Raw genomic sequence first — 26,392 nt, 5'->3', positions numbered from 1 at the left:
GGTTTGGTTTAACTAATTACTTTTTTAATCATTATCAATTATCTATTCTGCACCACACACCATTTTACAAGGCACTGAGAATACGGTGGTGAACAAACAAGCAAATCTTTGGCCTGGTGGAATTTACATTTAGAAGGGTGAGGAATAAATTAAGGAACCCATTCGTGTGGAAAGCAACATTCAGAGCTCCACACAATCAATAAGTATTTTGTAAGCGTTTGTTCTATGTCAGCAGCATGCTAGAATTGCAGAAGATAAAATGGAAACAGATGAGATTACCTGTTTCCTCAAATAATGAACCAATTAAGCAGATCAGATAGGACTCTGGTATTTGAAAATAGGACCAAAATATAAAATGAGATTCTAATTTTGGTGGGTGAGATTATAATTTGTCAATCAGAAGAGAGAATTACCCATTTGTGCTGGAGAAATCAGGAGTGGTTTATAAAGGTAGATCTTCAGACTGAATTTGATGTAATTTATGAAGGCTGAGGTATGAGAGAGGGTATCATCAAGTGTCATTTTACATACTATATCTTTTTTTTTTCTCTTTTTTGAGACAGAGTCTCACTCTGTTGCCCAGGCCGGAGTGCAGTGGTGCGATCTCGGCTCACTGCAAGCTCCGCCTCCCTGGTTCATGCCATTCTCCTGCCTCAGCCTCCCGAGTAGCTGGGACTACAGGCACCCGCCACCACGCCTGGCTAATTTTTTGTATTTTTAGTAGAGATAGGGTTTCACCATGTTAGCCAGGATGGTCTCGATCTCCTGACCTCGTGATCCACCCACCTCAGTCTCCCAAAGTGCTGGGATTACAGGCGTGAGCCATCACGACTGGACTTACATGCTATATCTTATAAGTCTTCCCTCTCTGATATTCTAGAGCAGGACACATCTATGAAGCAGAATTCTTATCCATATGGGGAAGAAGATTTGGGGCAGCATGGGGTATTACATGTAACACTGTTGCCATCAGATCTGGGCCCTGACGTTAACTTCCAGGACGTTAGGAAAGTTAACATTCCTGGGCCTTGTCAAATGCAGTCAGTGGCCTAAGCCATCTCCATGGTTTCTTCTGTGAATAAAACAGTCAGTAACCCTGGGAGTCTAATACAATCATTGCCACTAAAATGTTTTATGCCTTTGGGATAGATATACTGAACCTCTTTTTCCTAATTTCCTCCTCTTTAAAATTGAAATTCTATTATTTCTATGGGCTTTTCCTGCATGAATATTCTGTAATTTGGGGTCTTTTAATTTTATATTCATGAGCCTGAGTTTCTATACTTCTGGAATCAGGAAATATAGTAAGATATGTACGTGCATGTGCAGGTGTGTGTGTGTAGAGAAGGATAGCCTGTGGGTTAAGGAAGAGCATCTAGGCACATATCCAGTGCCCAGTAGGCATTAGAAACTGTTAGCTGTGTTAAGCATATCAGCTCCTTTCTATCATTCACTATAGCCTTTAAAGGTAAGTGTTCTTAACGTCATTTAAAGGAAGCATAAAACTTTGAGAGCGTTGTATAATTAAGCTCCAAATCCATGTCAGTGTGATTCCACAAAATCATTCTGCTTGCTGTACTTCAAAATCCATCATAAGAAAATAATTTATCTTACAATATGGGAAAAATATAATGGAATGGGTTGGAGTGAGGTAGGGAATGCATTAGCTTATTAAAGTCTCCTAAGAAACTTGCAGGAGGTAGACCACAACACTTGACCTCTCCCTCACAAAAACAAAGACAAACAGAAGCACCACAACAATTATCCAAAACCCTTTGATTACACACAGACATAACTTAGAAGTGGGAGGTGAAGTTCCTGGTCTACACGCCTGGAGCATAAATTCACATTCTGAAATGAACATTTTAAAAGAGATGTACAAATGGTTACACTATTTAGTGCCCACGGCCAACCTGAATTAATTATTCAAGAACTGTATGAACTGTTGGTGCATCTGGATCCTGCAAAGGCCCCGGTGGTGAGTCACACATCTCTTGCTCACTCCTCTGGGCTTGTCTCTGAAGGGTGATGGGATTCACAGCAGCTTCTGAAAAGCAGCCACGAGATGGCGACCTCACCCTGATCTCTCCTGACAGTGAGTTCCTTTCATTTCCCCTGGAAAATAAATGCTCCAAAAGTATAGTCATAAAGAACTACAGAGCTGAGGGTACTATAATGTGTCTCTCTCAGTCATTATTCTTTTATGAAAACTTTGGAGTAAAGGTATTTGTAAATTGCATTTTCTTTTACCACTAATAATTAAAAAGCAGGGCCAAGTCGCGAAATACCATTATCCAGTAATTTGATTTTTTGAAATTAATGAAGCTCTTTCATTTTCAGACGTGTCCCCCCCCGACCCCCCGAACTTCACTGCTGATGGAAGAAAGCAGCCAGAAGGATAAAGAAATTTGAGAGAGGAAAAGTACCGTTTTGCTTATGAGCTACAATCTTGGGTTGCTTTTTACAGTGATAAGGGGTGGGGAAATTTTAATTTTAGTTCACAGAAGTCATAAAATCAGGCAATGAAACGAAAATACCCATAGTCCTCAAGTTATTAAGTAGTATCTCACTGACTTATTTAGTAATCCCTTTAATGTTCTTTAAGGTCCCCCTAGTGTGTTCAATTTCAGCTAGTTTATAGAAATGATGTAAAGAATAGGTCTGACCCACAAGAAATCAAAAGCAAGGATAGAAATACTCCTCAATCTTGTGTTTATCATTTATTGTAATGTGATTTTGTTCTTGGAAAAGCATTAAGTTCAGTTGACAGTTAATAATAATTGATTGATCTATGTTTCTATTATTAAGAATACATTACTATACCAAGCACAACTTGAGTTATACTCCTCAGAATTGGGGCCTAATGCTGCATGAACTGCATCCTCTGCCTAGAACTTCTTGCTAGTACAAAAATTTGCCCTTGCTAGTAGAAAAATTTGACTACACTGGTTCTTGTTGACTTTTCCTGTCCTTATCTACATAGCATATATAGCACCAAGCTGTAAAAAGTCATTTTGCAAAATTTTCCATTTAAAATTTATTTCTCACAGTAATTTTTAAAAACTTGATAAAATAGGATTGAGGAGTGTTAGGTCAAACAATGAAATGGAGTTCTTTATTGCCAGCCTTATTAGGAGACTTTAATAAGCTAATGTACATTGCAAGTCATTGATAAGTATACAGTATTTGCTAATTTTTTTTTTTGGTTCCAGAAACTTTTTTTTACTAAAGTATTTTATACCACACATTTACACGCTTTTAAAAAATGCTGATATTATGGAGAAAGGGATGTGGGACCAGTAGAGCTAGGGAATTGTGGACAAACTATGAAGATTCTTGACTGGTACTCTATAAGCCTTCATTTTCTTAACTTCTCTCCCCAAGTCTAAGAGCCACGAAGGTCAATTTGCTTCCTCTCAGCGTTTCCCATTATTCTTTTTTGCTGAGCTCTTAGTTTTGGCCAGGAACCTCATGTGTAGAAATGGTGAGGACCCAAGCCTTGACCCCAAAGCAAATGTCTTAAATATAAACCCTTCCCCCGGGAGTTAGGAATGCTGGCTGTGCTCAGACCCCTTTGGTAGCCACTGTGGGACACAAGAGGTGACCTCTACTTAAAAAGAGCCCACATTCTCACAAAAAAAAGAGAAAAACGGTAAGTGAAATGACCACAATATGATTCAATCATTTCAGAGGAAGGGAGAGAAATGAATGCGGCATAATTAGTAATAGCGCACAGTTTAAGCCATAGGCACTCTATTAAGTACTTTGCTTGTATTGATACTTTTAACCCTGCTAACTTCATACCTGTTTTACAGATGGGAATCTGAGGCATAGAAAAATTCATTAACTCCCCCAGGGTAACCCAGTGAAGAAGTCTTGGAGGCAGAATGCAAAGTCAGGCAGTACAGCCCTGGACTCTCCATGCTCATCCTCTAGATGCTATAAGCTACTGCTTGAACCTGGCCAGAATTTTCCATAAGTATATGTCCTTCATCACTCTAAGAGCTGGTTTGTAGACTGCTTGTTGGCCATCAGTGAAATATGGAAGTGAATGTGTGACAAGGAGGCAAGGCAACAATGCTGCTTTAGGAAAGGCGCTGGATATATTACCCATGAATTAGATGGAATGACATTCTGATACTGGGCCATAGGGAAGAAGTAAGAACTCCTTACAACAGCTTCTACATGGAAATTTCACCAGTTAAATTCTACCTACTGCTTTTCTTGGGCAGTGATGTGAGGAATAAGTCAAACCTTTTTTCCAAAGACAGTTCATTGTGCTAGTAAAGATACGGGCTTTGGAATTAGCACACCTGAGTTCAATGTAGGGGTCTACCATTTACCACCTGCATGAGTCTTGATCAAACTGCTTAACCTCTACAAGCTAAATGTCCTAACCTCTAAAGCAAGAGAAAGATACTTATCTACAATTTTATTGGGATAATGACATTTCCTAGTGATTATGCAATATTTAGCACAATGCCTGCCTTATATGGAATTTTCAGTAGTCTTGGTTTTGGCTTCTTATCTTTCTCCCTAGTTACTTCTCTTTCCCCTGAAGTTTGAAAGAAGCTGCTGTGAGGTATGAATATATTTGCCCCTTAAGTGGAAAGTAGGTTCGGTTTGCAGACAGCATTCAGAGGAGATGAGTGAAAGGTTTCCGTCACTACTATTGATTAAATGACATGCAGATTTAAAAAAAATTATTTTGTTAGTTTGGCACAGGTTTCAAACTTTCAGCAATCACTCATGCTTTGCGCAGGTGCAATAATATACTTATTTTTTGAAGTCTCCATCAACAAAGGAGTAAGTTCCTTTAGCACAGAGTGAAGCCAATTTTTTTTTTTTTTTTTTGCCCCTGAGACAGAGTCTCACTTTGTTGCCCAGGCTGGGGTGCAGTGGCATGATCTCGGCTCACTGCAAGCTCTGCCTCCTGGGTTCAAGCAGTTATCTTGCCTCTGCCTCCCAAGTAGCTGGGACTATAGGCGTGTGCCACCATGCCAGGCTAATTTTTTGTAGTTTTAATAGAGACAGTGTTTCACCATGTTAGCCAGGATGGTCTCTATCTCCTGACCTCGTGATCCACCCGCCTCGACCTCCCAGGCGAATTCCTTTTCTAATTTGATCCCACATGGCCTTCTTCCCCTCCCCTAGCCAACTTTTAGGTGTGGCTTCTGTGTGGAGTCATCGTGAACTCTCAGTTTGTGTTCCTGGGCTAAGCTCTTAAATCCACCATTAACTTCACTTCTTGTATTTATCCACATCCATGCTCAGTCTCTCTGCTGTCTCCTATCTCAGTAAACACTTTTTTTTTTTTTTTGCTGTAAAAAATTAATTTTCTAGTGAGCAGAATTTCCCAACCCCTCAATGCTGGAGGTCAATTCATCCAGAATTTCTCTCAAAGCTCTCAACTTGACTTTAAAATTGTATCTTCAGATTCCTTTTGGAACACCAGTCTTCACCAGAGATTCTCCATTCTCACTTCTTAGTTCTCATCTTAGACTTTTTTCTTTGTAAAATAAGAATTAGCATGACTAGCAGCAGCATCACAGTTCAGTTTCTGTGTTTCCATGGATATTGATTATGACTACCCCTCCCCATCATTTTCCAGCCCAGCTCCCCTTCCTGGTAGGAGTAGCTATAGCCAGTTTGACAGTAGATGTTTCTTTCAGTCACTTTATTAATTTAGAGCATGTGAATTTAGGTTATGTTGCTTTGCATTTTCACAGCCAGTCTGATTTTTAACACTAAGCAATTTTATTTCCTAGTTGTTAGCAGATTTATGTTGCATTTTGATTTTTATATTTAAGTTAACCAACATCGTTTTTTCTTATATTAAGGGAGTGATTTGTCACTAGTTGTCAAAACACCGCATAGAAGCTCATAACATGTAAATCTAATTTTTGTGCTTATAGGGAATATGAGAAATTTTATTTTTATTTTTTTTAGAGACAGCATCTTGCTGTGTTACCTAGGCTGGAGTGCAGCCTCAAACTCTTGGGCTCCAGTGATCCTCCTTTCTTAGCCTCCTGAGTAGCTAGCACTACAGGTGCATAACTCTATGCCTGGCTAATATTGTTTTTAAATTTGTAGAGACTGGGTCTTGCTATATTGCCCAGGCTGGTCTTGAACTCCTAGCCTCAAGCAATCTTTCTGTCTCGGCCTTCCAAAGTGCTGGGATTACAGGCATGAACCACTGTCTCCAGCCAATTCTTTTTTTTTTTTTTTTTTTTTTTTGAGACCGAGTCTCACTCTGTCGCCCAGGCTGGAGTGCAGTGGTGCAATCTCGGTTCACTGCAAGCTCTGCCTCCCAGGTTCACGCCATTCTCCTGCCTCAGCCTCTCCAAGTAACTGAGACTACAGGCGCCCGCCACCACGCCCGGCTAACTTTTGTATTTTTAGTAGAGACGGTTTCACCGTGGTCTGGATCTCCTGACCTCGTGATCCGCCCGCCTCGGCCTCCCAAAGTGCTGGGATTACAAGCGTGAGCCATCGTGCCCAGCCGTCTCCAGCCAATTCTTTAAATTAGGTCTGAGATTTTTCCCAAAGAGATAAAACCAATATTGAGCATTTAAGGGTATGATCTGGTTTAGTCTCCCAGATACTGAAGTTTAAGAGACCTAAGAAAATACAATCCTCCCTTTTCTTGTCACTGGAATTCTGAGCCAATAGAGAAAATATTGCAATGAGGATGGAAGGCAAATATCATTTTAATTAGTAATAACACACATTAATAATATTGCTTACACCCATGGAACTTCAGAATTAGACAGAATTGCCCACTTGAATAGTAGTTCAGAACTGGGCAGACATCCTTTGTGGAAGCAAGGCTTGCTCCTGTAACACCCATTCTATGGATGCATGCAGTAGAATGGACATTTCTGAAGGCAGCTTGCTCCAGCAAAGAGAAACAGGAGGTGTTAGGGGCTGAGCTAAGCATGCACAGCTTCTCTTTGCAGATTATCCTTAATATTTCTGATTATGTCACTTCTTCAGGAAAGTTGTTAAAAGCGAAATAAAGAGATGCTATCAGTCTTGCTAATGGAGTTTCTTCAATGTAGAAGGTAACAACAAGAGAGGACAGGAAGAAAGAATTCCCCCTCTAATGCTTGGCAGTAGAACATGGTTTGTTATGTTTTAACATGATTTTTCTATATAAATGTTGAGGAAGCCAATTTCTACTCTGGCCACATTAATGATGTTTTTCTTTATTTTGTTATTAAAATTTCCAGTCTCTTTTTATTGATTTCAAGCCCTCCTTATCCCCTCTGCCCTAGGCACTCACCACTTCTAGGTAAAATAGGTAATAAAAGTTCTAAATAGTTCGTTTGTATCAGCTGAAGATATTTCCGTTGCGAATGTCAGAAACCCAACTCAAATGCTTTTAGCATGAAAGGGAGTCTATTGCCACACAGTTTGAAAAAGCCGGGAGGTGCCTGGCTTGATCCAGAGTCGCAAAGGACAGCACAAATGATTCTCTTCATTTTGTAATTGTCTTCTGAGTTGCTAGTCCTCTGATCCCTCTGATTTTCTTATATCCTCCAGGAACTCAAAGCTTGCTTCTTACCCCTCCAGCAATCCTCGCTTGCAAAGAATGCCTCTTTCCTGAGTGTACCAGCAAGAGTTCTGGAGCTGAGTGTGGCTGGGCTGGCTTGGGTTGTTGCCAGTTCTAAGGGTGGTCCCTAAATCAGCCACAAGAGCATCACTTTGGAACTTGTTAGAAATGCAGATTCTCAGCCCTCACCCCAGACTTTTGAATTCTAAACTCTGAGGCCCTAAGCCCCCCAGGTGATTCTGATACAACCTAAAGTGTAATGACCGCTTTTTTAGTCTATAGTCCAAAGTCTGTGATAGTTAGGGAGGTAAAACACATTGAGTGGTCTAGTCTGAGTAGCTTGATTAGGGTCAACTTTATCCAGTTCAGGTGGTTGAAAGGTCAAGAGGGGTGGGTAGCTTCCTAAAGAAAAATTACGTGTTATTATAAGATAAAGTAACGGTTGCTGGGCAGGTAAAGTCAACTGATATTCTATAATAGAATCCTTCCCACAAGTACTAAGTGGTGAGTTATTACAAGAAAAAATACTTAGTAGTGAATGCCCAAGACTTGTTTGTTGTGTCTTTACAAGGGTCAGAGCAAAAAGGCCTTTCTTCTTATAGTGTGTATTAGTGTCCAGTGATTCTCCTGAATGGAGGATACCAATAGTTTTATCCTTTAGCCTGGGTTACTCATGACCTCATATTTCCCCTTATATGATGAGCTGTGCTGAGCAGCTGCATGAGAGCATGGGATTCAGAACATGTAATTTGGGCAAGGCTAGCCCTCAGCGCCCGGATTGAGGCCAAGTAAGGTATCTACCACATTGAGTATTTGGTTTTCTGGAACTCACCCAAGAAAACTGAATATTCTGTGTGGAAACAAGTTACACCCAAAAAATATACTTGAGAGTGTTGTGATGAATGATGGTAACTTCTTCTGTTTGTACCTCATTTACAATTTTCACAGGTACAATGGTGGGAGACCATACCCGTTTGGAGTTCCACAACATTGAAACAGGAATCATGACTGAGAAACGTTACATCTCCGTTGTCCCCTCCAGCTTCATTGGCCATCTGCAGAGCCTCATGTTTAATGGCCTTCTCTACATTGACTTGTGCAAAAATGGTGACATTGATTATTGTGAGCTGAAGGCTCGTTTTGGACTAAGGAACATCATTGCTGACCCTGTCACCTTTAAGACCAAGAGCAGCTACCTGAGCCTCGCTACTCTTCAGGCTTACACCTCCATGCACCTCTTCTTCCAGTTCAAGACCACCTCACCAGATGGCTTCATTCTCTTCAATAGTGGTGATGGCAATGACTTCATTGCAGTCGAGCTTGTCAAGGGGTAAGTAGAAGGGATCATGACTTACGTTGGACACCTTTAATCTGCTGAAGCTCTATGTAAAATATGGACATAAAAATAACTTGTCTATTCTACTCCTTACCCTTCATTCCTGACACATTCTTGCATCTTCCTTGATTAAATGGATCCATAAAATTATTAGGTCTGGAAAGGAGAGAGGCTCATGATTTAATTTAAAGGTCTTCCACTAACTCAACACTAACAGACTTTTTACTATGAAATGTAGCCCTTTAAAACTATAGAAGAAAAGCTTATTTTTGCAAAAGAGGGCTATGATTTGTGTTGCATCTAATTCTTGAGTATTACTAACTACAACCACCCAATTTATACCAAAAGATGAAACAAATATTTTAAATCCTACTGTTAGCCCATATATGCAAGCTTTTAGAAGCTGCCCTTTCCTCAAGACATTTTACTACCATGTATTAGAAAATAGTCAAAATAAAAACCAAAACAGATTAATGGTTGACGATGAATTTAAAAGTCACCCCCTTATGTTTTGTAGTATACAACCTGGGCTACTTTGACTCTGGAGACTATTAGTAGGTATTGTTAATGAAATGGACTCGATGAGTATGGAATTATAGTGAAGCATGATAGAATAAAATCTGACTATTCTTGTAACCTCATATCAAGATTTAAACTATTCCTGCATTATGCCAATTTAGCACGGGGGATTTGAAGCCCCCTATGTCAGTTACACACATATAGCCATTAAACCACTTCAGGGATTTTCCAATTATTGTTTTGTTTTTTTTTTTTTTTCCCTAGGTATATACACTACGTTTTTGACCTCGGAAACGGTCCCAATGTGATCAAAGGCAACAGTGACCGCCCCCTGAACGACAACCAGTGGCACAATGTCGTCATCACTCGGGACAATAGTAACACTCATAGCCTGAAAGTGGACACCAAAGTGGTCACTCAGGTTATCAATGGTGCCAAAAATCTGGATTTGAAAGGTAAACCTTGTAAAGAAATTTAGTTTTTAATAGAGCTTTTCTTACAATAGGTAGACTGTTTCCAGAGGCAAATCACAGGTTCAGAGTGCCATGCATGTTTGATACATCATCCATATCCTGTTTTAACAATGTTGAATTATCCTGTAATGCAATTTTTTCTGTTTTTACTTAGACGACTCATCAAGGAATCATTCATTTTCTCTGATAACCTTGGGAATGTCATGCTGTGGGGGCTGAGAGATGACAGGATAAGTGTCAAAGTGTGGGAGGGGCCATAATACAGAGGAAGGAATATAGGCTTTGGAATTTCAGCTGAATCATTTAATGTCTGGTGTCATCAGTAAACTGTCTTAGCCTTGTTCAGCTTACATTTACTTTTCTTTGCAAAATGAGGATAGTAATTGTTAGTTTCTGTATAGGTTATGATAAGTTTTGATGGAATGTCTGTAAAACCCTCAGCATATTATTGGTAACAAGCACATAAAAAGCACTCAATAAATGCTTGCTTTGTTGACAATATTGTTAATCTTTACTCCATCTATGATGATTAAATTTTTGAGCTGATATATATAAAATGTATGACACATAATAAATGTTGGTTTCCTTTTTTTGCAGGGTAGAAACTCTGGTGCTTATCTCATTTATGCTGTTTCTCCCCCAGCTATCTTATCCCTTATCTGATGAATTATCTCAAGTGTATCAAACTAGTTGACATGGTCACCACATCCTTTACTCATTCTCTTTTGCTACTTACTTTCCTTTTCAGGTGATCTCTACATGGCTGGTCTGGCCCAAGGCATGTACAGCAACCTCCCAAAGCTCGTGGCCTCTCGAGATGGCTTTCAGGGCTGTCTGGCATCAGTGGACTTGAATGGACGCCTGCCAGACCTCATCAATGATGCTCTTCATCGGAGCGGACAGATCGAGCGTGGCTGTGAAGGTACAACCTATTTTTTTCTTGTTAAGCTACAGCCTTGTTGCAAGCACCAAGCCTCTTTGCTTCCTCTGCCAGTGCCTCCTTCCTCAGTTGACCAGTTCTGTCTCATTCTCATTTGCCATGTGACATTGCATCACCATCAGTGTCATCTTGTCACTGGTTTAGTATGTCAAGACATGTGCCACAGGCTCCAGGAATGTATGTTGGCAGATGTTTTCTGAGTATCACATACTTGCTGATAAAAATAAAATAAAATAAAAAACTTCCCTGGCATTGACATCAGGCTTCTTCCAATGTGTACCTTGGCTTCCAGAATGGCTGAAAGAGCACTGGAAACTTTTATTGATACTTTAATACATGATGAGGGGAAAATCAGAGATTTTATGTAGGTGTCACTAATTAATAAAATGTTTCTTATTTTGGCTGATAGTGACTGTATTATTTAATGCAAATCTAGCAGGTGATAGGAAAATGATGTCCAAATGCCATGATGATGGAAGGGAACTAACATTTATTAAGTACTTACTAGTTATCAGGCATTGCTAGGCAGTTCTTTAGGGTGGCAAAATGGAACATTATGGGCTTTGATATTAGAAAGACCTGGATTCAGCTCCAGGTAGTAGCTCTTGTTAGCTATGTGACATTTGGAAGGTGATGTAACTTCTCTAAGCTATATCTTTCTTACCTATAAAACAGGGCAATAAAACTTACCTTGAATGTAAGGAAATCAGAAATACACATAAAATGCCTGGTATGTAGTAGGTACTCGATGAATGGTAGGATTATTGTTTACAAATATTATTTTATGTCAAACATCTAATAATACTGCATGTCTACCCATGCAGCACAACAAACCATGCTCAGCCTGTTCCTGTAGATGATCCACTGTCTCTAGAGATATTAAATGAATTTTACAGGTCTTCCTGAATCCAACAATTCTTTGCAATGTAAACAATCTAGTTTTAACCAGCAGATGGCAGAAGTGAACACATTCAGCCTTCCCTAGTAGCCTTGGGTTGGCTGAAAACGTGACTCTTACCTAACTTGAAAGGCAAAAAAGTTGCCTGACCAAGGATCTATGTAATTATTTCCTTTTTTTCTTTTTGAGCCTTTTGGTTGAGCCTTATGGTCCTGTGTTTGTGCAATATATTGTGTTTCCTTGTATCAGTTGTTAATTTACCACATCAAATCTGTTCATTCCTCTTCTGTGTTCAACTTCATGTGTCGCTTCTGTTCTTAAACAGCTTCCATCTGGGTTCGCTCATCATCGTAAACACACTTTTATAAAAGCTTCCTGTCAGCTTATCAGGCTGACTTGGAGTTATGGAAATTGTTTTCCTTTGCCTAAGAGTTATTTTTGTATTTTGCACTAGTAATAGGAATGTTCATTCCTATAACCCACTCCATTTTTCCTTTATCCAGAAATATTTCTTAAATTCTCTTGGCCAAATATGGTGTTTGTAGTATGTAGTGTGTGTGTGTGTGTATGCGTGTGTGTGTGTGTGTGTGTGTGTATAAAGGGACAGGAGGTTGGGAATCACTAAGCCCTTAAAGCAGCCACTTTGCTCCTAGAAATGAAAAATTTCATTCAATCAAGGATTTTTGTCTCCTTGGCTTGCTTTTAGTTCTTTTGTGTATTAAAGGGCAATCCTGGAATAGATGTAGTATTTGGAATTAAATTGAATATAGTAGTTTAGAAGATTGTGGAATGGCAGTAATTCCTTTTATCCTGGAATAATTAATCATATGAAGTCAAATCACAATATAAGAGCACATATTAGAAAGCATAAGATACTGGTCAAATGTTACATAATTTTTATCATGCCATCAGTTCTTCAGATTTAAAAGTTAACAGGAATCATCCATTTAACTCTATGTCAATGTTTTCCAATAGATACATGTAACACATGCAATTATAAATTTCCTAGTAGCTACATTTTAAAAAGGTATAAAGTAACAGGTCAAATTTATTTTAATTTTGTATTTTATTCAATTTAACTAAATATACCCAAAATATTATTTCAGAATGTAATAGAGATAAAATTATCAATATTTTACACTTTTTTTCATATTAAGCCTCTAAACTTGAGTATATATTTTATACTTGCAGCACACCTCAACCCAGGGGCTACATGCATTTAAAGTGCTCAATACACATGTCAATGGCTACTGTATTGGTAGTACAGGTATACAGAATACAAAAATTAAGGTATAAATAAATAAAGCTATAGTATTGGATTAAAAGGAGGTCTAAACTTTATAAAAGGGTACTAAAATGTATAATATAAAGGGAGAATGACCTCACTTAAGAGAGTTTTAAGAGAAGCAGTAAGAGCATCAGCAAAAAGAAATTACATAACGAGTTGGGGAAAATGTCCCTATCCCTATCTACAGCTCTATGTGCAGTTTGGCATTACTCATCACATGCATTACAGAGAGCTCCGACCTTCCTCTGAGTATGGTTGATTGTTCAAAGCCGGATATTGTGGCTTGATGGCTCCACCATCTGAATCTATGGTGAGTCCCATGAGCCTAATAGCACTGCACTCTATTGCCATGGAGATAATTACAACGGTTACCCACTGAGCATTATGCCTACCCCGCTGGGTGGGATGAAGTGGAGGGTGAGTGCTGAGGGAAGAAAGTCCTTGTTGATTGTACACAAATGACTTGGATAATTAGCCTAAGTGGCCAGGAAAAATGGCCCAAAGTGGGTTAAGGCATAAATTACTGTCTTTGGAAGTTTGTACCACTGTGAATAAGCCCTTGCAAGAGACCCCAGGAGCGTTTTAGGGTTCTGTGTAAGATGGTGGGGAGGTAAAGGGAGAGCACAGAACATTGGAGACACTGCAAAAAGGCATCATTTTTATTCTGAATCTCTTGTGTAGAGCATGAGACCCCCAAGAAGGCCTTTGAGCATTAGGTAGTATGAGGACCACAGGAAACAGAACATGTTTCCTAATTTATCATTTCTTTTGTTTAGAATAGTAAACAAATAGGGGATGAGGTTTTATAACTAAGAACTAAGACCAGAGTCTCTTCAAGATATGTTTTATTCTAGCAAATCTAGAATACACAGATAAACATACACACACACACACACACACACAGATAGATAAATATCTGTATCTATCTACATTTAATGTATGTTTCCATCAAAGTCATTGACAATGACACTCTAAGATCCCTAGGTAGTAAATGTATTACCTTCCCTATTATATCAGACCCATGACAGCAGGTAAAATAAAAGGCAAAAGAGTCCAAAATTATTTTTATTTATTTTATTGATTGATCGAGTGAGTGAGTGAGATGGAGTTTCGCTCTTGTTGCCCAGGCTGGAGTGCAGTGGCATGATCTTGGCTCACTGCAACCTCCACCTCCCAGCTTCAAGCGATTCTCCTGCCTCAGCCTCCCGAGTAGCTGGGATTACAGGTGCCTGCCACCATACCCAGCTAATTTTTGTATTTTTAGTAGAGATGGGGTTTTACCATGTTGGCCCGGCTGGTCTTGAACTCTTGACCTCAGGTGATCCACCCGCCTCGGCCTCCCAAAGTGCTAGCAAAATTATTTAAAAACATACTAATTTACTACTCTTCAGCTCTCAAGTATGAGTAGCAAAAAAGAAAAAAAATCTTGAAACTAGTATTTGATTTTATGTCTCTGATAGATGCAAAGTGTATAATTTAGATATTAAGTGCAATTTCTGGGCAACTCCTAGTCAACATTTAGTTGTAACTTGATACCTCTCAATTTAAGCTAGGGTTTTTTTAAAAATCATACCTGATTTAATACGTGGCTGGTAAATGTATCTTCCTATATTGAGGCCAGCTTTGCTGCAGAGGCCAAGGCATGATCAGCTAGAAATGTGGTTTCACAATTGCAGATGATAAACATCTGAAAGAAATACACGTGCTTTGTTTTGAAACTGGCATGAATAAATAAAAATGATATTAGTCTGGTGCCCTTTTGCCCACAACTATTTGGGTTTGGATATATTTTTAAAATTAAACAAATTGAGCATTTTGGTGTTCCCAAATCACCATGATCCAAATGTCTAATTCTAGTGCCAAATTCCTGGGTGGCGTTTGCAAGAGGGCACAACGGGTACACTCAAGTGACTCTTTCACGCTCAACTCCTAATGTTTAGAATTGTTTCTGTGGGCTCCATCTGATTGCACACACGTGTTTTTCAGTCTGACCGTGCACTCCCCGAGGTTGGCTGTGTGGATGTGAGAAAGCTCTTGTTGCCCGTTGCCTGTGCTTTGTCAAATCTGATGCGCCCCTGCCCTGCTCTGCTGACTTGGCTCTGAGGAGGCCGGCTCTGTTCCTGGTCTGCGTGTCCCTCTCTGCCCTACTCCTCAACCCCGTCTTTGCTGTCTCTGGTGAACCTGTAGAGCATTTCAATTGTCTGTCTGAGTGATGGTTATGCAGATTGCGTTTTCATTTCTGTAATGTTATCCTGGTTTATTCTACCTCTTACTAACCTCTGGTTATTGTTTTCGCTTTTTCTGTTCTTTTGCTAACAAAGTTGCGTTGACCAAAGCTGACCTGCAAGGTAGAGAAGGTTCTTGTTCCCATTACCACTTTGGACTGAAAGATGCCCTGTGTAACCCTTGGTATCTTTTCTTTAGAGATCTTCAAGCTGTCGCACCTCTTGGACAGCAGCAATTGTGGGGAGGTGGCTGAACCCTGTGTTCTTCTGAAAGGGTGACAGATAACCCAGATCAATGCAAGAAAAATAGCTATCAAGAGGAGACCTCATGGGGGAAGAAACATGATTCCATTTTGGGGGGTAGAAAAGAGTTTTGACAGCATCCCATACTGTGACTATCCACAAACACGTTAATTTACTCTGGAAATGATGAATACCTCTCCAAGTAGTTGCCATGGAGCGGTTGGCTCCTCTTAATTTATTCACCATAGACAGAAGAAAGAGCTTGGAATGAAAAAAAAAAAAAAGGCCAATTGAGCCCTTAATTTGTTATTTTCTGGGTCAGGGAGGTCATTTTCTAGAGCAGGACATTTAAGTACTTGGGCTTTATGAAAGAGAATGTCATTTTCTCTTAACTAGGTTTTTTTTTTTTTTTTTTTTTTTTGAGGCGGAGTCTCGCTCTGTCGCCCAGGCTGGAGTGCAGTGGCGCAATCTGGGCTCACTGCAAGCTCCGCCTCCCGGGTTCACGCCATTCTCCTGCCTCAGCCTCCCGAGTAGCTGGGACTACAGGCACCCGCCACCACGCCTGGCTAATTTTTTGTATTTTTAGTAGAGACGGGGTTTCACTGTGGTCTCGATCTCCTGACCTCGTGATCTGCCCGCCTTGGCCTCCCAAAGTGCTGGGATTACAAGCGTGAGCCACTGCGCCCGGCTTCTCTTAACTAGTTTTAAAGTTTTAAATATTTCTGGGCATTTGGGAGACATTAATGTCATTAAAATGTTTCAGAGATTTATATTTTCTATTGGGGATTTTGGTTGAGCACTTTAATTTCCTGTTTTGTGATCTCAGGAAAAAAGTACTCTTGAGGAAGAAGATGATCTGTCATTTTAATACTGAATACCCTATAAAATACCATATGTGAGATGTTAGTGAGTATCTATTGCAGGAAATACCTTGTCCACTATTCAAAGAGGCATCTTACAAAGTCAGTAATGGCCCACTGATCCTATGGTGCCAGGCTGCTATGACTCAGAATAACAAGGGAGGAACAAGCATTTTAGGTGCCTTTTGGCTGATTGTCAAGCAGGAGACTGAGCCTCATGACCTCTGCTGAGTTTGCAGTCAGTCCAAATTGTTAGAAGTGGTTAAGGCAAAGGTAACGTTCAAAAAATTACTTTTCATCTAAAAAGATCATTGACTTTGCTGTGACTTACTTGTTATATGCCATGTAGCTAACCAGTACAAGCGCCTATCTCTCCAGAAGACGCCCACCACTAAAGACTCTCTCTCACTATTTTACCATAACTTTGTTTTCCTTTATCGCCTCTTAGCAGATTCACATATATTTTAGTATATATTTAAATTAAATAAAATAATATACACTAGTTAGGACTTAAAGTCAGAGGAAGCTTTAGAATAGCTTTCAGTTTCAAAGTATAGAGGGCCCTTGTGGCAATACTGTTGTTTTAGACATTATGTTTAATTGTCAAGAAAGATCTACTATATATTACTCTGTAAATGGAAGGGAGAGAGAAGGGGGCAGGATTTGATCTGCGATGCAAGACAATCCAAGGAGGTTGAAGCTCCTTAGGACTGGATTTAGCAGATTAAACTAGACAACTACATCTCTTCCCTGACTTTACTATTACGCAGGGTAAGAACTATATGGATTTTTAATTCCCAGAGCTCAGCGTATTCTCTCACCTAGAGAATCCAGACATGGCAAAATAATCTGAAAGTTCTAATCCAAAGGAATAATGGTTTGTAGGGAGAAGTGAGTGATTGATTTCTATGCCTAAAGTAAATTGTTCACCAAAGCGTAGATACAGATTTAGGGACATAGTGGTTTGGAATATCTTGATGTTTCCTTTTATGGAAGCAGTCTAGGCATCAATATGGTTTTAACATTATTACTCCATTGGCACGAACTTTCCTCCATTCTTGTAATGACTTGACAGACTGTTTGTTTGTGGCAGGAGCTGCTATTCTTTTCAATTATTTGGGGCCGTCTTACCCTTTCCCTGTTTTATAGGAAAAGCTTTTAGTTTTTTGTTTCCTAACATTGGGGTGTGGACTATTACTCACAAGCTGGCTTTTTCAGCTACAACCTGTGAGTATAGATAGTACTAATTACCAAGAAGTATGAAGGGTAATGAAGACATATGACAAGGAAATGAGGCAGTCGGAAGCCTAGACAAAAATGTATTTAGAAGGAAATATAACAATGAGGTGTAAGAAGTGACGTAATGAGTCTAGATGAGTCAACAGCTTAAGTCCTCTTGTTATTGTGTGGTTGGGGTAGTGTTTTATTTTTTATTTAAAAAATTTTGACTTCTCCAGTGAATGTGTTGTTGAATTTAACAGGAAGTTAGTGTCAGCTATGCCTGTGTATCAGGGACTAGGTACTAGGGATGCTAGGATACTACAGTTGAGATGCAGTCTCTAACTTCTAAGAATTCCACAGGCGATCAGCCAATAATTACAATGCAAAGTGAAAACTGCTATCCTAGAGATATGTGTCCCGCCATGTGAGCATGAAGGAACACACTGGATCGTGTAGGGTCGTGGTGGTCATGGGGAGTGCTCGGGGATATCTTCTCAGACAGAGTTTGAGCTGAGTCTGAAGGACAAGCACGTTTTAGATGAATGAACGATGGAAGCACATTCGAGAGCTTGGCTTATTTAGGAACCTACAACAAGCTCAATGTGGCTGAAATAATGTCCGTGTGGGGATATGATAGCAGATGAAATGGGAGTGGTAGGATAGAGACAGGTGATGACAGACTTTTCCTGTAAGGAGTTGGACTTTATCCCAAGGATGCTGTAAGGAGGACAGAGATTTGGGTTAGATTTTCATTTTATCAAGATCACTCTGACACTAGAATGGAGAAGGAGTGATGCAGACAGAAACTAGAAACAGAGAGCAGAGTCAGGAGTGAAGCAGCATATTCCGAGACAGAGGGAAAGACATGCCCCCAGTGCCTGTTACTTTACTCGGTCAAGGAGGTAAACAAGTTTCCCTTTCGCATGAAACCTCGAAGAGCTAGAAAGAAAGTGAACTCTTTCTCCTGTTTGCTGCACACCCCTCTCCACTGCTACACTGTTGTTCTGGTTAGTAGCACATATATTTTCACATTATGACAAAAGATATCAAGGAAGAAGTTTACCAACTTTCCTGGTTTCAGGCCAGAATCTACATCTTTCTAGGTCAATAGAGGAGATAGGAGCTCTCCACAGTACTCCTGTCATCCACAGGAGGGAGGTTGCCTTGCTGAGCAGTGCAGTCTTTGTATCAGCGTACTTCAGACAGAATGACAGTTTCTACAGAACATTCAGAAGTAATTTTCTAATTCCTTTTTATTTTTAAGAAGGGTATTAGTGGAAAGGAAGAGATTTCCTAAAAGCCTATTCGTGGAAGAAAGGAGCTGCAGAACTATAAAAGAAATATTAGGATTGACCTGTTGGGCGTGAGGCAGATGACATAAACTATGAGAAATAAAAGAATAACTCTTTTTTGTATTAGGTGATTAATTAGAATCTTCGTATTCCACCTTTAATTATAACTTCTTTTAGCAGGTTTTATTTCTGAAGTTCAATGACTTTTTTTCTAGAAATGTAAGGTGTTCCTCTGCCCAGATATGAACAGGTGGTCAGGGGATCCAGGATCCATTGGATCTGGGTGCTAAGTGCTGGCTATTTTGAGAAAGTCAATCAATGTATTGGGTTCAGATGCCTTGGAAATCTCAAGATTCTTTAAAGGCATTTTAGAACAGAGTTAGAATCAGTCAAACACCTTTAGTAGGTAAAGGAAATTTTAATTCCCCAACTGTCTTTACTATGACAAATATTGTCCTCCACCTCATATTCTCCCAAACTGAAGATTGTGTCATGTTCTCCATTGTATTTTTTGTTATAAAATATAGTACTTGACCTGCTATAAGTTCTTCAAAATGATTTCAATTGTGGAAAATAATAAGAGAGACATAAATTACAGTGAACTTCCCATTATTGTTCTTGTGTCCTTTTCTTCCACATTATACAAGAGAGGCGTACAACACAACTGTGTCAGTGTGGCACACTACCATAATGCATCTTGTTTCTGGACTCCTCATCAACTGTACACCTAACTTAAGTGGGAGGAGGAAACCTGATTATTGTCCTTTCCAGCAGAATTGCTGATGATCTTTATTGAGAGTCTCCTTGATGAAGGCGTACACTAAGGACTTGGCAGGTTGTATCTCCATTGTGACTACAACGTTACCTGATAGATACTGTTGTCTCTGTTTCATAGGTGACTTTATAGGTCTTGCATATGTTCTTTCATTTAATCCTCACACCATATGATGCAGTAGAAATACGTATCTCCCTTATACAGATGGGGACCCTGAGGTTTAGAGTTTATATCACCAGCCCAAGGTCACATTACTAGTAAGTGATTAAACTGGATTTTAAAGACCATGACCTTTTGCCTATTATGCCATATAGTGTGAGTCTGGATTTGCTTATTTCCAAAGCAGAAAGAGTACATAGATGACCAGAGAGTATCTGAGAGTTTTCTCCATGCTGACTTTATGGTAGATGGTTTTCACATCACCACCATTTTGAAAAGTTCTAGATAATATTTGCACAATGTTAGAGCCAAGTATTTTAAATTACCTCTTTTTTTGTTGTTGAGACTGGGCTTTGAAACTCCTTCTCTCTCTCTTTTAAAGTATATTCCACTCCCCCAGCAGACCCCTACGTCAGTGCCTAGAAAAGAAGGAAAAGCAGACAGACTCCTCAGTTTACATTTTCTAAAGAATCATTGACTTATGAGGGATTGTGTATCATTTTGAAAAGAGTTATTTGACCTTTGTGACCCAGGCATCCCCTGAAAATAGGGTGGGTTGAGGAAGAAGGCTTCATGCTACCAGCCATCCTCTTCCTCTTACAAATACCCTACCTGCAGCAAGTATCAACTCCCACCTCTCTACTGTCATGGAAGTGTGCTGTGGGTAAATCACTTTACTCTTAAGCTGTAATTATTCTTTTTAGATCATTGACCATCAAGAGCAGTGCTGTGCTAGATCTGGCACTGGCACAGGAATTTCTAGGAATTTTGTAAGCCAGTTTACATGAGGTAACATGTTATGGCTTGAAATTGGCTATGAGGGGAGTACTAATAAAACCAACACATGTTACAAATCAGTTTTATTTTCCTTTTCTTGAGGTGCTGGTTGTTAAACATTTACTAGTGATATATTACCAATAAAAGGCCACTGGGGATAAAGACACCATGAAGCCATCTCAGTCAACCAATTCCCATCCATGGCCATAACCAATTTATACCCAACGTATTGTGAGAGGGTTGAAGTGGTTGAACAGAATAAGGGTGTTAGTGAAACTGCTCCAAATGTTAGATTTTATTGTTTGTCTTTTTCACTGATCACTCTAATCATGTGACCTTTTTAAAACCTCTGTTTGAGAAGAGGAAGCCATAAGCATCTGAACATGCTTGAGAAGAATGATTTTGATGCCTTGCTTAGTTTTAGTAAGGCATAGGTCCTGACTTCAAGACAAAAAGCATGATCTTGGGAATACAGCCACCCTTAGGTCTCTCTGACAATGAAATTTTATAATAAGATTTAGGACCCTATTCTCTGGCATTGCCTTATGTTCTATAAAATGGGACCTAGAGTATTCGCGTCTCAGTGGATTCACTTGACATTTTTAAGGGATCTTTGCTTTCTTATTTTAAAGCTAAATATAAGTGAATTTGGCTTCCTCCAGTTAAAATGAATAGATCTTATGTTGTCTGTAAATGACTCTCTTCAGAAAAGCCAAGGGGACTCAACACTGTAAATTTAGAAATACTCTGAAAGCTATGGAAGTAGCTTTGTTGAAGGGTCCAAGACATACATTCAGCTAAGTAAATAGGCTATCCTTATTATCAGGAATATCCTCTGTATTAGTTAGGGTTATCCAGAGAGCTATCATATATATCATATATAGGATATATACATCTTATATATATAATATATTATATAAAATATATATATTTTATATATATATATATAAAATAGGAAATGGCTCACATGATTATGAATGCCAAGAAACTCCACAGTCCGCTGTCTGTATGCTGGAGAATAAAACAGTTGGATTCCAAAGTCCTGGGAATGGGGTGGCAGGAGCAGAAGTGGCATGACAGTGTAAGTTCTGCTCTGATTTGAAAAGCCCAAGAACCAGGAACACCAATGTCCAATAACTGAGGGCTAGAGAATATGGCTATCTCACCTCAAGCAAAGAAAGTGAATTCCTCCTTCCTCTGCCTTTTTCTTCTATTCAGAATAGGACCACAACAGATTGGATGATGCCTACTCACAGTGGGGACCATCTGCTTTATTCTCTTCACCAGTTAAAATGCTAATCTCATTTGTAAATACCTTCAAAGACATACCTGGAAATAATATTTCATTATTATTGTATATAATGACCAGGTATCTGGGCATCCCTTACCTCAGTCATTTTGACACATAAAATTAACCACCACATTCTCCTGAAGCCTCTCAACTCTTTAATTTTTATATTTTAGCAGTAGAGACTATAGATTGCTCAGGTAGGCAGTAAGAGTCTTTCACAATTCATTCGCATTTTCAAAAATTTCCCTGTAGGGTTTCTATAGACTTATTTATATGAGACTTATATAAATACACACACATATACATAAATCTATGTATATTCATCTTTTTCTGTACTTTTTTTCCTTCCACCAACTACTGTTCACTCATTTTTTTCCTATAAAACAATGTAAATTTTAAAATGTGAAAATAGAAAGATTAGGCACTTACCAGGGGTAGAAAATTAAACTGAAGAAGGAAGGTCTCTTTAGACAGTTCATGGCATGTATTATTCTGTTCTCATGCTGCTAATAAAAATATACCCAAGACTGAGTAATTTATAAAGAAAAAGAGTCTTAATGTACTCATAGTTCCATGTGGCTGGTCAGGCCTCACAATCATGGCAGAAGGCAAACAAGAGCAAAGTCACATCTTACATGGCAGTAGGCAAGAGAGAACTTGTGTAGGGGAACTCCCCTTTATAAACCCATCAGATCTCGTGAGACTTATTCACTATCATGAGAACAGCATGGGAAAGACCTACCCCCATGATTCAGTTACCTCCCACCGGGTCCCTCCCACAACACGTGGGAATTATGGGAGCTACAATTCAAGATAAGATTTGGGTGGGGACAAAGCCAACAATATCAGCAACTCTTATAATGCTCCTTCCAGTGGAAGCTGTGGTTTGCTGGGACAGGCAAACCCTATGGTTAACACAGAGTTCTACTATGATAACTTCACATTTAGGTTACACCCATAGAGTCTAAGCCCTTTGACTTAAGCTCTTCACTCCTTGTGATTAAAGTTAGTGAATGTTGATAGATCAGTCTCACCTGGTCCCCACTCTTGGGTAACCAGCCTTGGCCCTCTAAAGGAATGGACATTGAGAAGACAAACTTGATGTGGCCTCCAGACCTGTCACTTCTCCTTTTCCCCCTTACCCTCTGCCTGCTGCACCCTACATTTCTCCACCCACTTCTTGTCTGGCTAGAACTAGCTGGTGCTGCTTTAGCACTATTTATGAATTTCAAATTGGGGTGTCTGAGACATAGATTTGGTTAAGTCTTATTTGAGTAATAACAGAGGGAAAGTGCATTCTGATACTAGTGTTGTGAGCTTTAGGAAGAAAGTCTATTTCAAGGACCTACAAACAATAAAAGACACTCTATCAACTTTTGATTTTCTAGGCCACGAAGAGGAATTGACTAAATCAGTGTACATGTGCTGTAAGGGTGGATTTGAGCAGTAAGAGTCATAAAATGGTTGTATCAGACAATTCTTAATGAGAAGAACAATCCCACATTCAAGAAAAATGATAAGAAATTTTGGCAGCCATCAGAATTATCTGATAAATAAAATGATAAGGGAATGAGATGCAATTTCATGTTTTCCAGCAAACTAAAAGCAGAGCTGGAAATTAGAAACCAAAGTACTAACACCATTGGCATCTTGTTTAGTCTTTCCAGACACATTTCTGTTGTCTTGTCACTTTCTCTAGTATACAAAGAAAGTCACCATCTTTTCTCCAAGGGATATGTGACTATTTTAGTGAGAGTTACTCACATATCAAGAGCAAAAATAATTTATACCATTCCTATACAGGAACTTCCTAAGGCCTTTGGATGTTTTAAGATATCAATAATTAATAAGACAATGATAAAAAAGACTTTGTAAATATGCAATTAAATAGATTTGTGCTATCTTAGAATGTCTGGAATTTTATGTTGGTTTGGAAGAGTGTTTTATGAAAAATTATGATTATTAAGTCCCTAGAATTGTCTGTCATGCTTATAAACATATACATTTGATACAGATTTCTGTTCATAAAATTGGACAAAACTAGATCTTCCTGTTTAACTGAATTGAAATGGTATTTGAAATTTTTCCTTGTAAAAAACAAAAACACAAACAAATCCTTACATCAAGATGTCATCTTTTCCCAGTTGTAGGTCAGAAATACCTTAAGTTATTCTTATTAATCCAATGACACCACACATGCACATTCCGCACTCTGGCCTACCCACATCCATGAGAGGTTAGGTGAGTGGGCTGCACAGTTAGCAAGCTTGGGTTTGAGACCTCACCCTCTGACTTGCCACCTATGGATTTTGGGGAAAATTGTGTGACTTTTCTCTGCCTCAGTTTACTTTTCTGAAATCTTTGCCTTTTGATTCAATCAACATTTTAAAAATTATTTAAATTTGAAATTATGGAGATCTATGAGAAGATAATTTGTTTCTCTGATTCTTTACTACTTTTAATTATATTTGCTTCATCATGTGCTTATGAAGATTAATGGAATTAATATCTTAAAAGCATTTAGTATAGTGTCTGGCTCATAATAAGCACTAGGTAAGCTGCGTCCATTGTTATATCCTCTTTCTGATTTGCGCAAGATTATTTTATATCAATAGATGTTTAGTGGGAAGCACTGTTGAAGCTTTTGGTTTTTTCCCCCAAGACATGTTTTTCTATTTTTTTTTGACACACTGCTATGTGAAATGCATACATTAAATACATTGACATAAAATAGGCTCTGTTTAGGAAAGGATGTACTTAAATAGGCTGAAGTAAGAATAGGAGCTTAGAAAATGATCATCTAGAAGTTGTTCTAGAGTCTAGCCCAGACTCTCATTCATTCAATAGTTATTATATACTGTGCCTGGGCTTGGGAATACCAAAGAGTTCTTGTCAGCATCTGGTGAGATTGAAATCAAAGGACACATGGCCAATTAAATACCACCACCCCACCCACCCTAAGAAAAAATGTAAATAAAAACAGGTTCAAGTAAGAAATTACTTACGTGAGCTCTTATTGGTAAGTTCTAGGGATAAATTGTTACAAGAACCGTTTTGCTTTAAATTCTAAACGAATGGCTTAATTTCTTTCTTTATTTTTTCTTGTTATTTAGTTTTTCTTTTATTCAATAACATTTTGAATATTTTGAATAGAGCCCTCATGCTATAGCAAATACAATATCAGAAATTAGAGATGTAAAGGAGACCAAGACAGACAAGGCTTCTGTCCTTGAGAGGCTTACGGTACAGTAGGATTTGAAAGACAGTCAGGAACTTAATAGTACTGACAAAAACCAGACACACTGACCAGTGGAACAGGATAGAGACCCCCAAAATAAACCTATGCATTATGGTTAACTGATTTTTTTTAACAAAGGTGCCACAAGTATACAATGGAGAAAGGATGGTCTCTTCAATAAATGATATTGGACAAAATGGATATTTACATGCAGAAAAATAAAATTGGACCCTTTTTATACCATATACAAACATCATCTCAAAATATATTAAAGATTCAAATGTTAGACCTGAAACTATAAAACTACTAGAAGAAAACATACAGGAAGTGCTCTATTACATTGTTTCTGGGAAAGGATTTCTTGGATGTGACTTCAAAAGCACAGGCAACATAAACAAACGAGACTGCATGAAACTAAAAAGCTTCTCCACATCAAGAAAACAATTAATAGAGTGCAGAAGTAACCCATAGATTGGGAGAAAATATTTGTAAAGTATATATCTGATAAGGCACTATTATCCAAAATATATAAGAAACACAACTCAAAATAAGAAAACAAATACCCCAATCAAAAAATGAGCAAAGAATCTAACTAGACACTTCTTAAAAGAAGAAATGCAAATGGCCAACATATATATGAAAAAAATGCTCAACATCACTCATCTTTGGGAAAATGCAAACTAAAACCACAATGAGATATCACCTTGCACCTATTAGAATAGCTACTATCAAGAAGACAAAAAAAAAAAAAAAAAGCAAGTATTGGCAAAGGCTTGGAGAAAAGGGAACACTTGTGCATTGTTGGTGGGAATGTAAATTAATATAACCATTATGGAAAACAGAATGGAAGTTCCTCAGAAAACTAAAAATAGAATTACCATATGATTCAGCAGTCCTGCTTCTGGGTTTCAATCCAAAATAATTGAGGGCAGTACACCAAAGAGATATCTGCATTCCCATGTTCATTGCAGCATTATTCACAATAGCTAAGAATTAGAAGAAACCTGGGTGTTCATCCTCAGATGAATGGATAAAGAAAACGTGGTATATGTACATGATGCAATACCTTTGCTCATTTTTTGATTGGGGTATTTGTTTTCATACTATTGAGTTGTTTGAGTTTCTTATATATTTTAGATAATAGCCCCTTAACAGATTGTTTTATTCAGCCTTAAAAAAAAAGTGGGAAGGCCGGGTGTGGTGGCTCATGCCTGTAATCCCAGCTCTTTGGGAGGCCGAGGCGGGTGGATCACGAGGTCAAGAGATTGAGACTATCCTGGCCAACACGGTGAAACCCCATCT

The 26,392-nt window shown here is 38.7% G+C and overlaps 1 protein-coding gene across 31 annotated transcripts in view; it reads left to right on the top strand.

The window, feature by feature from the left end:
• NRXN3 (neurexin 3) overlaps positions 1-26,392 on the top strand; it is a 1,690,724-nt gene that overhangs the window by 795,161 nt on the left and 869,171 nt on the right. For 18 of the 31 annotated variants that reach the window (XM_058429925.1, XM_058429924.1, XM_058429914.1 and 15 more), the window contains 3 exons: positions 8,504-8,885; positions 9,675-9,865; positions 10,632-10,805. In XM_058429925.1, coding sequence (XP_058285908.1) covers positions 8,504-8,885; positions 9,675-9,865; positions 10,632-10,805 — 747 coding nt within the window. Of the gene's footprint in view, positions 1-8,503; positions 8,886-9,674; positions 9,866-10,631; positions 10,806-15,330; positions 15,358-26,392 lie in introns of all 31 variants that reach the window. The other 13 variants (XM_058429907.1, XM_058429908.1, XM_058429920.1 and 10 more) reach the window with 1 other exon arrangement.

The sequence above is a fragment of the Hylobates moloch genome, unplaced genomic scaffold (assembly GCF_009828535.3).
Source record: "Hylobates moloch isolate HMO894 unplaced genomic scaffold, HMol_V3 SCAFFOLD_16, whole genome shotgun sequence".
Taxonomy (NCBI): Eukaryota; Metazoa; Chordata; class Mammalia; order Primates; family Hylobatidae; genus Hylobates; species Hylobates moloch.
The sequence above is the reverse complement of the archived record's forward strand: the minus strand, read 5'-3'. Positions and strand labels throughout refer to the sequence as shown.